The 18,141-nt window shown below is 35.8% G+C and overlaps 1 protein-coding gene and 1 pseudogene across 1 annotated transcript in view; both read right to left on the bottom strand.

The window, feature by feature from the left end:
- Positions 1–18,141, bottom strand: part of LOC150098583 (COX assembly mitochondrial protein homolog) — a 59,100-nt gene that overhangs the window by 32,370 nt on the left and 8,589 nt on the right. Inside the window, exon 2 of the mRNA XM_090404801.1 lies at positions 2,786–2,890. Within this exon, the coding sequence (XP_090260927.1) occupies positions 2,786–2,890 (105 nt within the window). The remainder of the gene's footprint in view (positions 1–2,785; positions 2,891–18,141) is intronic.
- Positions 16,231–16,339, bottom strand: LOC150098584 (U6atac minor spliceosomal RNA; annotated as a pseudogene).

Below are 18,141 nucleotides of genomic sequence, written 5' to 3'. Positions count from 1 at the left end.
TATTCCATTTGAAGTCTCGATAGAAACAAGAAAAACTACTGTTTATTAAGTCATTCAAGTTTCATGTTTTTATGAAATGCTTCTTCAGAAGAAAAATACATAATTTATGATATTATAGAGCCAACTAAATCATTCCAGCAACAGGTTGGAATGATGTAGTCGGCTGTACTAGGTTAAAACAGTTAATTATATAGCAATATCACTTGCATAAGATATCGTTGAGATAGAGAGCATAATGTTCATCTCATATCTTCCTTTTCCCCTCTTTTACCTTGCAGTGTTGAGGGTTTATTAATCATCGGATTCCAACCGTTCACAGGATAAGGTGGTCAGCCCTACGCCCCGGTATCCTATGCCCTGAGTTCTCAAGGCCAGTTTGCCTGCTTTGCGAGATGAAAAACCCCAGATAAACTGGGGAGAAGAACCCTACTGTCCATAAGACCGGCTAACTTGGCTATGGCTGAGGAAGATTCTTCAGCTCCTCACGTCTCTGACAGGAATCGAACCTAGGACACTCCTTCCCAAGGCATATCGTTGCAAAGCGCACAGCCACTAGGCTAACCGCACAGACACATAATGTTCATCATATCCTAATTCCATGTGGTTTAAATGTTTTCTGCCAAACCCCCATTTAAGTCTTTGATTTTTATTACATTGGATAGGTACATTTTAAAAGCCTCCCTGATAGCAAGACAGACTAGACTTATGTTTTCTTTAAGAAAGGATGCAATGGTTTAGGTGGACATAAAAATATGGAGACGTTGCATAGAAGAGTTAAAGAGTTATTTCATGCTGCTTCAATTTCATCGCAATTCTATCTGCCACGCACTGGATATATAGTTATGGCATTATGGGCTCCTATATAGTTCAACTGTCCTGACTGTGTGAAGCTTCCTTGGGAGGCTGTTGTACAATTTTGTCCTAGAATTACACTGAGGAGCTCTAACTCTGTGTAATCCTAGAACAAAATGGCTCTTGGTTCTCCTCTCATCTTCCCTTTATTTTCATGTCAGGGTCAAGTAACTTGGCTCCTTAGAAACCTGATTACTGCTTATAATATAGCAAACCTGATATGATAGGGCAGTTAATTCTATCTGCACTGTTTGTGAATTATGTGCATTCTGGACAGTTTGTTTTGAGGAATGAAAAAAAAAATTTCTGGGAGGAAAATCCCTTTCACTTCTGTATGATGCCACCTAACTCAACTTCACTTGACAAGCCTAAATAAAGGTTCTTTACAACCTAGACAGGATTCAAACCAAGGTCTTTACAACCAAAGGGCATCACTGATGGATACTAACTGAGCTACAAAAGTTCTGCTCTTGGCTCCTTCAATTCATAGTTTGAAATGTATCCCCTACAACATAGTGTTCTAATTCCACCACTTTTTTTTTTTTTTTTTTTTCGCTATGTGGAATGCAGCATAGAGGCATCTCATATGCTATTTTCCTATAGACAGCATATGTAAGTTTCTTCTTCTTGGAAACCTGCAAGAGAATCCATAAGTGGGAGAGACCTGCCTATTCTAATTCTGTTGCAAAGCATGTGTGGTACTCATCTTATTTTCTCTTTCATGTTGTATAGACTGAGTAGCCCATAAATCCTTCCAGAGTTTCTTAAATCAAGATAATAAAATGTCAATATATCAGAGCCCAATTTTCAGTCTTATTTGCCCTCCCTCAAAAGAATTTCAATAAATAAGATCACTAGTAGTAAACCTTCCTCTATAATGATCACCAAATTGAAAATATGTATTCTAGGCAGTGTCTGAAAAAAAATCTAATAGTGTCAGGAGAAAATAACTTATTTTAAAAAAAAAAAAAAGGAAGTTGTCGTTTTCTGAGAACATCTGCAAATAAGTTAATAATATCATGGCTTGCTAGGAAATTAGGTAACTCCAATGTTAATTTCGTCATCTTCTCAATGAAATGAAAAAAATTCTTCACATACCTGAAGAAGATGTTTGATAGGTCAAAAAAGAAAGCCACATCCATCACTTATCCTAAAATAAGATAGTAGTCAACTTCTCCTCACGAGATGAACACAGTATTCTTTCGAAGGCTTCAAATTTGCCCTGACTCCTAACATCATTGATATATTGAGAAGGTTTGGAAAACTGCCCAAAGACATTCAGCAGACTTCATTTGTATTCAGGCATCAGTTAGGAAAAATCTGCCACATTCTCTTAAAAAACAGAGTACAAAATGTGCTACATACAGCAAACAGGCTGCTCTGTGAAAATTCGCATAGCAGAACATGTCAAAGATGCTGAAAAATAAGGGAAACTTAAACTGGGTCTTGCCTTCTTCAAGCAAAACCAACATGGCTTACAACATTACAGCTTGAAATTCAAAGAGAATTCTAAAATGTTGCACACCTCTACTTACTAAAAAAAAATGAAGGACTTATAACAAGGTTTGAAACTCTATTGAAACATCAATTTCACATAGTTAGGATATGATTAATTATTATGCTTCTGAATGTTGTAGACGGTTCTGATTTTAACATCTTAATTATGTTCAATTTTAACAACTTTTTTTTTTTTTTACTGAAGAAGCATCCCATGAGGAACACAAACCCTTGTAGAGTTTTTTTTTTTCTTGTTTCTATGTGATAATTCTGGCACATTTTTTAATAAAATCAACAGCATCATTTATAGCAGTATTTGATTTTATTTCTACTCTCTATCCTTCCAAAAGCACAGCCATACCTGTTCTATAATCTATAAGTTATTGTATTGTTTATAGACATCACCACCAATTCAAAAATATATTTAAATGTTTACCTTTTACTTCTTCATGGCATTTAACAGTTCTGGCTCTTTCTCTCATTTTTTGTGGTATTAAAATCTCCTTTTCTACTTTTCTAAGGCTGAGATCATCAGGATCTCCTATAATATATTATACAAGAAATGAAATTAAAATAATAATAGTTTAATTTACATTTCAACTGCCCTTATGCTAAGTGGTGCAAATTTTATTTATTTTGGGAATAAAAATACTAAATATTATTCTGAATAATAAATTACTGAAGCTCTCCAAAACATTTGTTCAAAACATTGCAAAATATACAATAAAGACCACAGAAAAGAAAATTGCAAATTAATATCATGCCTCATTAAACCTGATGTTCTGATAAGTAACTGGAAATTGAAAGATATCAGTTTTTAACCTACGAATTTCTGGTAACAAAATATTTATATATCACAATCATAAACATTACTAAATCTACTCTACAATTTGATATTATTGAAAAATATTCAAACTGACACCATATCAAATTGCTTAAAGTTTAAAAGAAGGATAATAAGATAAAGAAGGATCATCATCAAATTCCTGACATGTACCCTCAAGAGGTGTATAGGATATGATAGTACTACATGAGAAATTTACATCATTACTAACTTCCTATCTACAATTTTCCTCCAAATCAATCTGTTACTTGTCAAGACTCCAACATTATCAGATCTTATATTTCTATCGTCTAAGGCACTTTGTACCGTATCAATCCACCTATATCTTGGTCTTCCTCTGGGTTGTTTTCCTGCCAACCTGGCAGAGAACACTTTCCTCGCACATTCTGTTTAAGTGACCATACCACATGAGATTAGCTCTGCTAACACATTCCTGGATGCTGACAATGTCAAGTTCTTTCCTAATATCCTTATTTTTAATATGATATTGCCATTGATGCCATCTGTTCACACCTTTAATCTTTCTCAGGACTCTCATATCTGCAGTCACTAGTCTTTGGTCAAATGTTTTACTTCTGACCTAGCTCTCAGATCCCTAAGTTAAAACTGGTTTGAGCACTGTCTTGTATACAGCTAATTTAGTGTTCTGACTAATTTAATAATTTCTCTCTTATTCCATATGAATTTATTCAATTGACTGCCTACCATACCAGCTTTGTTGATTCTGTTGTCTATTTCCATATTTAATTTACCATTTTCAGTAAAAATTGTGCTGAAGTAGCTGAAATGTTTTACTTGTTCCACAGGTTTTCCATTCACAACACAGTTGACATTTTCAATGATTCTGCCTATTTTCATTGTCTTTGTCTTTTTATTGCTGACCTTCATACCATATCTATTACAACAGCTATTCAATTTAGTCAGGGACTCTTGCAAACTTGTAGCAGATTCATTTAGAAGTATAACATCGTCCGCATAAAGCAAAGAGCTGACATTAACATCTCCAATTTTGATATCATGTTTAATACCGCTTTCCTTCATAATGTTCTCCATATAGATAATGAATAACAAAGGGGACAATGTACATCCCTGTCAAACACCAGATTTAACATTAAACCATCTTCCTGTACCTCCTTCAATTCTGACTGCTGACTCACAACTCAGATAAAGACTAAGTATTGCTTGATATAATACCCCATCGACACCATATAACCGCAGCGTATTGAATATCTTCTCTCTTGGCACCTTGTCATATGCCTCTTTCCAGATCTACAAAACTTTAATACAGATCTTTGTTATATTCCCATGCTTTCTCAACTATTTGTCGTAAAGTGAAGATCTAATGCTGACAGCCTCTAATTGGCCTGAATTCAGTTTGTTCTTCACCAAGCTTTTCTTCCACAATTCTTCTCAACCGTTTCTCAAGTATACTTGCATAGATCTTGCCAGGAACTTGCTCAGTAGGGAAATACCTCTGTAATTATTTGGTTTTATTTCCCTTTTTATATATGGGTACTATTAGAGCTCTACTCCAATCATCGGGAATTTGTCCCTCTGTTCAGGCTACGCAGTGCAGCCACTGTAAGACTTTTATACCACCATACGTCAACATTTCTGGTGGAATATCATCTACTCCTGCTGCCTTTCCACATTTCAAGCCTACTTCAAGTATGGATATATATTCCTAACTGCATGTATGGTCAGTGTTTTTTACCACTGTGCTATCATCACTGCTTATTTCTTTTAGCAGTTTTTCAAAGTAATTACTCCATACTTCAAGGATATCTTTTTTTTTCTCCTGTTTTCATGTCACTTTTATCATCTAACTCCTTTTACAGCACTCTTTCCTCCATTTCAACAACCTCCAGAATATCTTACCACCTTCTTGATATTTATTTTCTGTTCTTGCCAAAGTGCTCCCATGACTTTTGTTTAGCTAGTTTTACAGTGTTTCACTTTCTTACATTTGTCTCTGTATTCTCTAAGAGCAAAAGCCAACTTATTTGCCATGAACTTTTGATGTTCTGATTTTTCTATCCTTGCAGACAACCTCACCACATGCCTCTCTGGCTGAATCAATCAGGGTTTTCTTCAAGGCTTGCCACTGAATCTCCAAGGTTTGGTTCCTGTTCTCAAACTCTTTCATTTTTTTTTTTAATAATCTTTCTGTATTTTAGTCTACAGTTCCCATCTGAGAGCTGCTCAACTTTTATTCGCTTTAAAACTTTCTTAAATGTTGTTCTTTTCAATATGAAATTCAATTTCATTCTGCTCAAGACTAAATAGTGATCGCTTCCAATTTCAAATCCTATGTACACTCTGGTGTCCCGCACCAGGGAGAAAACATCACTATCAACAATAACATAGTCGATGAGACTTTTCTTATTCCTTGCCTCTTCTCTCCATGTGAATTTGTGCACATTTTTATGTTGGAACTTGGTGTTAGTAATAACCAGTATATGTCCTGAGCAGAAATCCAACAGGTATTTGTCATTATTATTAGCTTTGCTCTTTCCTCCAAATTTTCCCAAAATATTTTTGTATGTCTGACAGTCATTTCCTACTCTGCTATTTAGATCCCCAAAAAGAACCAACTTTTCCTTTTTCATTGTGTCAGTTGCTTTGTCTAAATCATCAAAAAATTCCTCCCCTTCTACCTTAGTAGAACCTTCTGTGGGACCATAGGCTCAAATAAGTCTCATTGTCCAATTCCCCATTCTGATATTTGCCCACATCACTCTACTTGAGACTGCCTGCCATTCAAGAAGATTAGCCTCATATTTAGTGTTGAATACTATGGCTACTCCTTCTTTTCCTTGATTGTCATTTCTTGAATATAATATTTTGTATTTATTGCTCAGAAAGATCTCACCAGTTTTTGTTTTTTTTTTGCTTCAGTCACCCCTATTATGTCGATCTGGTACTTATCTAATTCTTCAGCTAGCTCCATTTCTTTGTCATTCAGGCTTCTTATGTTGATAGTACTGATCTTGAACTCTTCTGGTGATGTTGAGTTGGGGTGTGCATTCAGATTTGTTCCAGTAGCTGACATTTCGCTGTTCTCCCTGGTTCTCTGGCGAAAACAACGGAGGCCTTGTTTAATCGGGCGACGCCCCAGCAGGCATGAAATTTTGTCATGTTGTACCATCATTTTCTATATTGGTTTAAGCCAATAAGAATACAATTTGGTTGGCTAATTCCCAAATTGCCAGCCCATCCTCGTTCGTTCAGTATCCAGGTAGATACCCAACAGGGTGCACCACGAGAAGGTGAGGAGACTGTTAATATAAATTCCATTGTTTCATGAATGTTTTTTTAAAAAAAGTCTTTTGGTGGTAGGGATGTAGGTCTCACCTAGCATGAGACCTACATCCCAAACATTTCATCCCTGCTTGGGCCCCTGAGGGGAAGGGAATATGACAAGTACTATGTTTGGTCCTCTAAGATAGGATTTCCAGGTTATCTAATATTTACCCCATGCATGGAATGTGACATGTGTTTTTAACCTTTTGTGGATGGAACAATTCACATAATAAAGAGAACTGCTATATTTTATTATTATTAAAACAAGGAATCCAAGGACACTACAGTAGGCCATTCTACACTACACTATCCAAAGTCTTCCATGGTCATTACTATATCATCTACAAGTCAATATATATATATATATACACACACACACACACACACACACACACACACACACACACACACACACACACACACACACACACACACACATATATATACAGGTAACCCTCATATAACGTGGATGTTAGGTTCCACAAAAATGCCACGTTATATAAATCGCGTTATGCGAGACTCAGATCACATAGAAAAAGTAGGGTTAGGTTCCGAAATCGTTTTTTTTTTTTTTTAATATTATATAAACAATGACATATCCAACAAAAATATATTTTTAATTCAGGTAATTCATGTAAGTTAAAAAATATGAAACAAATACATAGTATAAAATTATAAAAAAATTATAAATTGTACGTAAACTTCACTGCACATAATAATAAATGTTTTAGGCAAAATAAAATAAAGTGTATATTTTAATCGTCATCACTCTCTTCAAAACTAATATTTCGTAGATGTTCTTTATTTACTAGTGGCCGGACGTCGTCATCACTTGAAATCTCTTGGACATCATTAGTATAATTCTTATTACATACTTCAGCTGGTTTAGTTATGAAGAAGTCAGTAATAAGATCTTGCTTACCACTATGCTGCAATTTTTTATCAAGTTCATAATACAGAGCTAAACAAATATTCAACTGTCTCGTGAATTTTCCAGAGCACTCCATTGAGAGATCATTATCCGTAAAATAACTTCTTAACTTTCTTGCCAAGTCCAATCCTTCTAATTTCTTTAAACTGAATTCTTTAATGGATTCATCAGAATCTTTGGCAGAACTTTCCCCACCATTTGGTTCAACGTCATCTATTAATTGTACCAGTTTCTCCTCATTTAAATCTATTTCCCCATCAATTAATTCGCTATTGAAGAGATTGGAGCACTTATGAAGAAGTTCGCGAAGGTTGAGTCTCATAGTGCTGATCGAAACTGAATGTATCTTCAGTCTTGTTCAATTGTTACCTTGGCAGTTTACAGTGGGTGGGTTTATCCTATTAACAAACACATATATCGCAAAAGCGCTCGAAGAGGCCATTACTATAATTTTTTTTTTATATAAAAAAAAAAGCATAACATATTGTATATAACTCACCAAAAAATAAAGTGCCCAGCTTAAGATTAACACATTTATGATTTTTAATACACTTTCCTGGCAGAAAATGAAGACAATTTTCAACAATAAATACTTTATACAGCAAACAATTGATGTACATGCGTGCTAAAGAGTATTTCCCCTAATATAAATTCGCTGCTTATAACTACATGCACAATACAGGTAGACACAAATTTAACGAAGATACAATTTAATTTTTAAGTCGTGCGGTGAAAAATATATGAAAAGATAAAGGGTTACTACAATTTGTAGACCGTGATATACCGAAACCGCGTTGTATAAGTGGCGCGTTATATCGAAACTGATTTATATGAGTGTTACCTGTAGTTTTTTTTTCTATTAATAGTGTATGCTTTTTGGCCAATTTGCTTGTTTTATGGGATGAAACAAAAAAAAAAAAAAAAAAAATCCTGCTACTTCCACCTGAATTGGCTAACTCACCTTAAACAGGAAAAAAAAAGCACATACAGAGATTCCTCTAGTCATGATCATGACGAGAATCAAACTCAGGCCTCTCCAGTCAAAGGGCACACATCACTTGCCTTAACATTATGGGATACTAAGGCAAGTGATCAGAACTCCACCTTTTCCACGAGTTGCCCCAGGCGCAAACTTTGTTTGCTTACACTTGGATAAAGGATTAAACCAAATATGTAATTGGTAGCTTAGACAAGTGAAAAAACTTCCATCAACTATCTCTAATCCAGAGAATTTTAATAATAAGGTGTTGACACTTTTTGACAACTGGTATATGGTGATATGACTTTTGCATTACTTCCACTTTAGTATTGTTGGATTCTGATTATGTAGAGATTAGAGTAATTATTATTTGATTCAGAATCGAACATGATCTTCCATCACAAAGGCTAGACTTGTAAATATTAATTAATGTAAACAACTTATTTTACAAATTAATATTCATAACTACCTTAACTTTGTCTAATATTTAATTATTTAATCAAGATATATGTATTAATAATGAAAAGACTGTATTAAATATTATTAAGCTATTTTAATTATTACTATGTTAATATTATAAGAACTTGTATTTGATAATTTAACTGCGCATTATTTGAAATGTAAATATTTTCTATTTATTCCTGTTTGTAAAGTTTAACGTTATGTAATAGCTCAATTTTATTATATTTTGTTTTGTTGTCATGGAGATGCAAGTAAGCGAGTGCGAGTTTTAGAACGTGAAGAGAAGGTTTATTGAAAAGAGTTTTAGATCACGAGAACAATTTAGGCGGGAATAACGGATATAAAAAGCGATGAACGCTGAAATTATTATTAAGAGATTAGTTTAATAAAATGATTAGAGATTTATAAGAGAGAGAGAGTGGCATTAGGTTGGAATCAGAACATTCGGCATTCGGAAATCACAGTACGTTAATAGCAAGTCGGCAAGTCACTCAAGCAGCTAAATAAGCTCTACTAGTCGAGAGGTGGTTAGATAATAAGTTTTAGAATAACAATTATAGCTATGGAAGACAGCTGAGTGACTACTAAATAGACTAGCGATATTTGAGTTGAGATTTAATTTCAGGGCCGGCCTGTCAAGGACACACAGAATCTTGAAATAAAGCACGGAGTTACTAGAATAGAAGAGGCTGTAAAAATTGAAGTTTACCGTTAGCTGTACTTAGAATTATAGTGCCTAAAGAATTAATCGAATGCCGGAGGAATGAACAACTGTGCATATAAAACCTAAAGTTAAGGAATTATTGTGTATTGCCTTAATTCATAAGTGATCAGTAGTAGTTCATGCAAGAACTTTTGTTTATGTGTATTGCGACCAATGATTAATTCAGTTATTGCTTAGAGGAATTATTTTAATGAGTGCCGTATACTGTTTAAAGTGTTTACAGTTATAAAAAGTGTTTGCGTTTAAGTAGATGAAGAAAAAAGATTATCAGTAAGATTAATCCAACCATTAATATTCCTATGCAGAGATGTGAACGTGTGTTTCATCGTAGAATTTCCTTATGTTAACAGTAACTATAGCGAAGATTAACTGAAGTGTAAATTTAAAAGTGTTTGTTTGTGAAGAGGTGTTACTGCAAATTTTATTGTATTTGGAACTTAAGGAACTGTGAGAAGACTGTATTAGAGATAACAAATTTACCATTGTCTGAGTTTGTATGACAGTATTATCAGAAAGGCTGAAGTGTTTATAATATCTTAATTAGTGATTTGATCTTAAGTGTAAAATTTGTGATTTTAAAATTAAATGTTTGTTTTTGTTAATCAAAAGTTGTATTTTGCCTGAATCTCTTTTACTGCACCATTCATAAAATATTCGAACCAAAGCGGGTAAATTAAGTAAGTCAAATATACTTGGCCAATATATATTTTAAGGAGAAATAGTTGAAAGTTGATTTTTCTTCAATTATTGAACTGATTCAGATATAGAGTGGTGCAGTCTTTAAATAAATATTTTCTCTATATTTGAATTAGAAACCAACTAGCAACTTATTATTTTGTTTAAGAACATCATAGTGACTAACATGTCGGATCCAAAGTACAGATTAAGAAGTAGGATCCAAAAGTATCACCACTTCTGGGTCTGGTTCCCACTGATGAGACCTCAACAAAGGTCAAAACCGGTTAGAAGCTTGGGTGATGAATGGTAATGCTGTAGCCCATGAAGTTTTAACTGAGGCTCAGCTGTTGCTGTCACCCAGGTCCTTGGTGGGGAGTAATGAATGGCAATGCTGTAACCCATGAAGTTAACTGAGGCATGGCTGTTGCTGTTATCCCTCAGATGAGATATGAGCGGCTCTGCTCAAGTCTGACTTGGACTTAGTGATGATTCTTCTGCAACTGTTGTGAGCTGTAGTATAGACAGAAAGGGCAGATGGAGTTTTGGTCTTGAGCCAACTGTGGTAAGCAGAGATTTTTTTTCTTTTACAATATTGCCACAGTTTTTGAGAACCAAGGCCTGGATGGTGGCTGGGAATTGGCAATAGAATAAGGAATGAAAGCCTTCATTCCTGTGAGGATGATATCTGTTATTCAGTCTGAGCAGGTGTTTGGATCAGAAGAACTGAAGCAGTAGTCAGACATGGGAAAAAAAATAGAAGTCACAGAGGTCCTCCCAGTTTTTATCCCAATGGCTTTAACAGGCCTTTAAGGCCCACAACCTTCCAAGCATGCTTGGATTTCGTAACCGAAATACGAGGATAGAATGGTCACTCCTATGCCTCAAGGTATTCTTGGCTGTATCCCTGTGTGATCAAGGGGCCGGTTTGCCTGCTTGCGGGATGAAAAACACCAGATAAACTGGCGGAAAAAAACCCTACTGCCCGCGCCCAAGACCGGCTAACTTGGCTATGGCTGAGGAAGATCCTTCAGCTCCTCACGTCTCCGACGGGAATCGAACCTAGGCCACTCCTCCCAGTTGGCACCCTTATATAGTACTGAATATGTCAGAAGACTGTGAACTGTGGGTGAAGGTTGTTTTGTGGCAAAGGAGACGTGTATGAGGTTGTGTTCCGAGTTTCCAAGAGGATGACCAACAACCACAGTATACCTGGAAGGGGAGCTTGTTAGGAAAAGGTCAAGTAGGTTAACAAATTGGAGGGGATTGTCTGGTATTCTGGTAGGAAAACTGATTATCTGGAATAGGTCAACATCCCTGTAATAATACTTCAGGAAAAAAAAAATCAAAAATATGAAATATCATAAAGCAGCTGAAGTAGATGACATCTGACCAGAAATGTTCAAATATGGTGGTATAAAAGTTTTATCATGGCTGCACTAATTCAGAAAGCCTGGTCAGAAGAACTAATTCCATATGAACAAAGTAGAGCTCATAATATCCATCAAAAAAAAAAGGGGCAGGGAAGTTCATAAAAGTTTATGGGCACTCTTCTCCTTCGTTTTTGACAATTAAGAAATTGGCTGCCGAGTTTGAACGTGGCCGTACCAGCCTTGAAGATGATCCACGTGAAGGACATCCAAAAAGTGCAACAACATCAGAAATCATTGATCAAGTGCACGATGATATTGGATTACCGGCGAGTCAAAGTGCATGAAATTGCAGATATTATAGGCATTTCAAAAGAACGTGCAAGATATATTTTGCATGAAGAATTGCAAATAAAAAAGCTTTATGCAAGATGGGTGCCGTGCTTGCTCACAGTAGATCAAAAATTAAAATGCACTCGCATGAAAATCTCTGAACAGTGCTTGGAGCATTTTAACAAGAATAAAACTGATTTTGTATGTCGATTTATTGCTATGGATGAGACTTGGATTCACCATTACACACCAGAATCCAAACAGCATTCAAAACAGTGGTTTTGACAGAAGCCAGATGTTCAGCACCAAAGAAGACAAAGTCGATTCCATCAGCAGGAAAGGTCATTTTGTTTATTAATTATCTTGAAAAGGGTAAAACAATAACTGGAGAATATTATTCCGATCTTTTAACCAGACTAGATGAAAAAATTCATGAGAAAAGACCCGGTTTGCAGAAGAAAAAAATCATCTTTCATCAGGACAATGCACCTACCCACAAAGGTGTTTTGGCAATGGAAAACTTAAGGGATCTGCCCTATGAATTGTTGGAACATCCACCCTGTTCCCCAGATTTGGCTCCCTCTGACTTTATCTCTTCCCAAAACTAAAACTCTTCCTCGCTGGTCAGCGTTTTTCTTCGAATCAAGAGGTGATTGCAGCTGTGGGGTATTTTGCAGATCTTACTGAGAACCACTACAGGGGTGGTGGAGCATTGCTGGAATAAATGTATTAGTCTTAAGGAAGATTATGTTGAAAAATAAAAATTGTTTTTTCATTGTTAGGCTGAGAACTTTTAAGACCACCCTCGTATTTGATTTTTATGGCCCAAACACATGGTTATACTGCATCAGAACACAGGTCACAGCAGTATATATGGTAATTGGTTAATGGGACTATCACAAACATCCATGCCCTTGGTGGGATTTGAATCTGCAGCCTCTTAGCTGGAGAGCTAAGAGGCTGTGGATTCTGCTAACCACTCACCCAACCAGGCCAGCTCCAATTGTGTAAGAAAGGAATATGGATAAGAACATGCTGGATTCAGGTCAAACAAATTGTCATGTTCATATTTTCACTTTAAGGCAGTTGAGAAATCATCGAATAAAATAAGGCTATATTTATTATTGTAGAACTGGAAAAAGCATATGACAAGGTTCAAAACACTACAGTTATATGGTATAAATTAGATATTACACAGAGCACTATATGGTCTAACCCAAGGCTTACCAACTCTATGCCTGCAGGCATCCTGGCACCTGCCAATGTATCCAGAGGTGCCCATTCAGCCATATAGAATCCTTTATTATTCTATTGATTTTATTGTGGGAAATCAACTGGCAGGAGATCCATTGGTGGGCAATCAGTGCAGGAAGATCCTGCATAAAAAGTCGTCCACTTTCATTGTGTTAACAGCAGTTAGTCTTTCTCTTCAAATTTTAATCTTCAGCTAAAAGTCAGCATCAGTGAGTTTGAGTGCATCTTTGTGAGCACTTCTTGAGTTTTTAAACAGTTATCATCCTCCTCTAAAATGAATGTGGATAGTAAAAAAAAAGAAAGATAATTATCAATCTGAATGGGAAGGAGCCTACTGCTTTGTTAAAATAAAAGACAAATGTGTGTGTTTGGTATGTGGCAATTCTGCTGCAGTTATGAAGAAACATAATATGGAGCGGCATTTCAAGACTAATCACTTCTTGTATGATCACAACTATCCTGTTAATTCTGAATTGAGAAAGAAAAAATTATGTGAACTAAAGTCAAAACTTACATCTCAACATTTAGTTTTTATTAGACCAATAGTAAAGCATAAAAATGCCACCAGTGCTTCTTGTAAAATTACTCACTTAATAGCAAAAAGGAAAAGACCATATCAGGATGGCAAATTAATAAAAGAGGCATTTCTTGCAGGAGCAGATTCTTTGAAGGCTTTAAAAACAAACAAGAAATTATGACAGTGATATCAGACCTGCAGCTTTCAAATATAACAATCATAAGGAATTGAGCTAATTTCCCTTGACATGCAAGCCCAACTGGTTGGCCGAGTGGTTAGCGTATCTGCTCTCCAGCCAAAAGGCTGCAGGTTCGCATTCCACCATGGGCATGGATGTTTGAGATTGCCTATGAAAATACTAGTGGCGGTGGCGGCAGTAGATGCCATTGGTGTAGATGATGAAGGTAGTTGTGGTTGGTGAATTGGTGCAGTTGGTTTTGACGGAGAGTTGTAGAGTAAGTGCCCTCCCTCGATGAGTCTCTGGACTCCCTGGAAGTGTTACGTAATAATAATAATAATAATAACTGAAAAATGATTTAGAAAAATATGAATACTTATCCCTACAATTTGATGAGTTAACAAATGTATCAGATACTGTGGAATTGCCTGTTTTAGTAAGAATGGTATTTGAGGACTTTTCTGTTAGGGAGGAGATGTTAAAATTATTGCCAATGAATGATCAAAACAACAGGAATGGAAATTTGCCATACATTTAAACAATACATCAAAACAATAAATTTCTTTCTAAGCAAGTTAGCAGCTATCACCACTGATGGAACCCCAGCAATGGTGGGTACTTCCAAAGGATTTATTGCTCTTTGCAGGGAGGACAAATCATTTCTAATCTTTACATCATACCATTGCATTATTCATCAAGAACAACTGTGCAGTCAAGTCCTTCGGTCACATTATGAAAACAGTTCTAAATATAATAAACCAAATTAGAGCCTCTCCTTTAAAGCACCACCTCTAAGTCTTTCACCGAGAGTACCGACAACTAAAAAAAGATCTTATTTTTCATTCCGAAGTTCACTGGCTAAGCAGAGGAGAAGTACTTTCAAGATTTGTGAGTTTGATTGAAGAGATAAAAAAATTTCTCGGTTCCAAAGGACAGAACTATGAGCAGTTGATCCTTTTTGGTTAATGGATTTGAGTTTCCTCATGGATAATGTAGAAAAATAAAATTCTCTAAATTTGAAACTCCGAGGAAAGGATAAAACACATTGTGATGATAAGTTCAATGAGATCATTCAAAGAGAAGCTGCCTTTGTGGATATATCATTTGGAATGGAAATCTCTCAATCATTTCTCAAATCTGAAGAAAATGATTGCCAACAGAGAGTTTGTCCCAGAATCATTTGTTAAATCACTAAAGTGTTCAAGAAGAATTTGACAAGAGGTTTCAGCAGTTCAACACTATTAAGCCAATGGCATTGTTTTTTTTTAAACCCTTTTACAGACTTAAGTGAGATAGAAATTGCTGAACTCATTATAAACTTTGACAATGTAACAACAGAAGAAGTAGAATTGGAAATTTTAGATCTCAGGAATGATATCACATTAAAGTTATATAGAGGTGATGAAAACGTTTGGAGGTTGGTAGATAGATAAAAAGTTGTGCATACAAGATAACATCTTTTTTTTTGGATCAACATACTTGTGCAAGTCATTTTTTTCCACCATGATCATAAAATCTAAATACAGATTGCGACTAAAGGATGAACATCTCGATGATTGTTTGCAAGCTGCAACATCATCTTATATTTCCAACTGCGAAGGACTTGTCAATGATATGCAACTCCAAGAATCCCATTAAAATCCATTTTTCTTCACAATTTATTTAATTTGTTTAAAACAGTTTTGTTCCTTTCCAATAAAAACAAAATTACAATGATCCTTTTGTTTATTTATCCACAACATAAATTTATCTTGATTGTTTGATTGCTTTAAGAAAGATGATGGGGGGTATGGGGAGGAGTGCCCTCAGTACGGTTTCCTCATCTTAAAAGTGCTCCGGAGCTCATAAAGGTTGGTAACCCCTGGTCTAAGCTGTTAGTCAGCATTGAAGTACAGAAAAATGGTTTGATGTAAAACCTCCACTGTTACTCATCTATACAAATCACATTATGAAGGAAAGTGGCATTAAATCTAATACCAAAATTGGAGATGTTAATCTCATCTCTTTGTGAATAACATTATTGTTATTATCATATCACCTCCTCTTATGAGGTGATATCATAAGAGGCTCTCTGTCACACATAGCTCACTTACCTATACCATACACTCTTTCACCATACTTCTCAGGTAATAACACATTCCAATCATCCACCTGCTTCCATGCAAAAAATCCACTTCTGCTCACGTGCTCCTTACAGAGCTTCCAGAGATGCTTCTTATTTTCCCCTATATTCTATGAAAAACCTCTTCTACATTAATCTGGTAGAACCCCCTGCAACTAGCTTATGTTTCAATTCTGCTCCCCTATCCAAAAAAAAAAATGGTTCAGCACCACAAAGTAAACAGTAGTGACTTGGCCCAGAAAATGGTCTGTCCTTTTCAAGGGTAATGAATGTTAACTTACTCTCTTTCTTCATACTCTTAAATAAATCCAGTAAAAGTCATTCAAGATTCCTTAACTAAACTGAATAAATGCTGTAATGCATCTGGCATAAATTTCACACTTAAAAGAAAAAGTATATGAAAATAGGGAATAGAGAACTTATCACATAAAATACTTCAACTACTCAGGCACAATTTTGTGAATATAGCAAATTAAATATAGAAATAGACAACAGAGTAAGCAAAACTGGTTTAGTAGAAGAATCAACTGAATAAACTTATACAGAATAAGAGAGAGAGAAATCAATCAGAACATTATACTAGCTGTATACAAGACAGCATTCAAACCAATTTTTATTTTTGGATCTGAGCGTTTGGTTAAAAATAAGAGGTCTGTTCAAAAAGTCTAGGACAATTATTACTATAAAAAAACTGGACATGCTAGTGTATTGTTTTATAAGAAGATATGTTATTATTATTATACAGATCACTGCAACACTAGGGTTGGTGAGATGGATAGGAGGGTGGTTGATGGAGAGATATCAGAGAGTGGTTTATTCAGGAGTAGAGTCCAAAAGACGGCCTGTGACTAGTGGTGTACCGCAGAGCTCTGTTCTTGGACCACTATTTTTCAATTTGTTCATTAACGATATAGGAAAGGATCTGAAAAGAAGTGTTCAGTTGTTTGCTGATGATGCAAAGTTAGGTAGAGCAATAGTGAGTGCACAAGATGTCAAAATTTTGCAAGATGATTTGGATAGTTTGGAGGACTGGGCTAAGGAAAATGGATGTCAATTTAATGTGGCAAAAGTGTAAGGTTATGCATTTTGGGGTGAAAAGATTAGCAGCAGTATATCACATTGGTGGAACCATACTCCAGGAGATCGATGAGGCTAGGGATTTGGGAGTGTTGGTGGATAGGGAGTTGAAGTTTAGGGGACACATTTGCAAAAGTGGCTAAATCAGCTCATCAAATCACTTGATTGCTGGAAAATACTTTAACAAGCAGAGACAAACAGGTTATTGTTCCTCTGTATCGAGCCTTGATAAGACCCCCATCTAGACTACTATGCCCAGATATGGGCGCCAGGGTTTCTTCTCAATGGGGAGGAGGTGGAGAGGATCCAGAGACAAGTGACCAAGATAATAACAGGACTATGGAATGAACCTTACGAGAACAGGTTGAAGATTTGTGGGCTGCAGAAATTGGTTGATAGGTGAAAAATGGGTGATATGATTGAGACATTCAAATTACTGAAGGGTTTCTATAAGATTAATTCAGAAGATATTTTTGAGAATAGGACTGGTAGTGGGAGGACTAGGGGCCATCCATGGAAGCTTGGTAAGAGTGTGGTTAGCAAGGGTGTTAGAGCTAGATTTACTTGGAGAGTGGTAAATGAGTGGAATAAGCTGCCAGAGTCTGTTGTGGGTGCCATGACTGTAAATGAGTTCAAGGTGAAGTATGATAGATACTGTGTGAATGTTGAATAGTTGTTCTTGACATGATGTTGGGCCTCCCTCGATGAGTCTAAGGACTCCTTGGAGCTGCCCGTAATAATAATAATAATACAGATATCTCCATGGAGTCAAAGACTCATCATGGGATATCCATTATTCAAACACTAACCATCATTCACACAATACTTATCATACCTCTCTTTAAACTCATTCACTGATGAAGCACCCACAACCAATTCTACCCATTTGCCACCCTCCAAGCAAAAAAATCTAGTCCTAACACTTTTACATACACAATTTCCACTAGTGATCCCTTATTCTTTCCCTTTCCAAAAAAGAGGAGACACTATCATGTCTCCTCTTTTTTGCCCATCAGCTAATTT

Source organism: Typopeltis vanoorti, chromosome 15 (genome assembly GCF_054136105.1).
Source record: "Typopeltis vanoorti isolate ZY-2024b chromosome 15, IOZ_Tvanoo_1.0, whole genome shotgun sequence".
In the NCBI taxonomy this organism is placed as follows: Eukaryota; Metazoa; Arthropoda; class Arachnida; order Uropygi; family Thelyphonidae; genus Typopeltis; species Typopeltis vanoorti.
The sequence above is the reverse complement of the archived record's forward strand: the minus strand, read 5'-3'. Positions and strand labels throughout refer to the sequence as shown.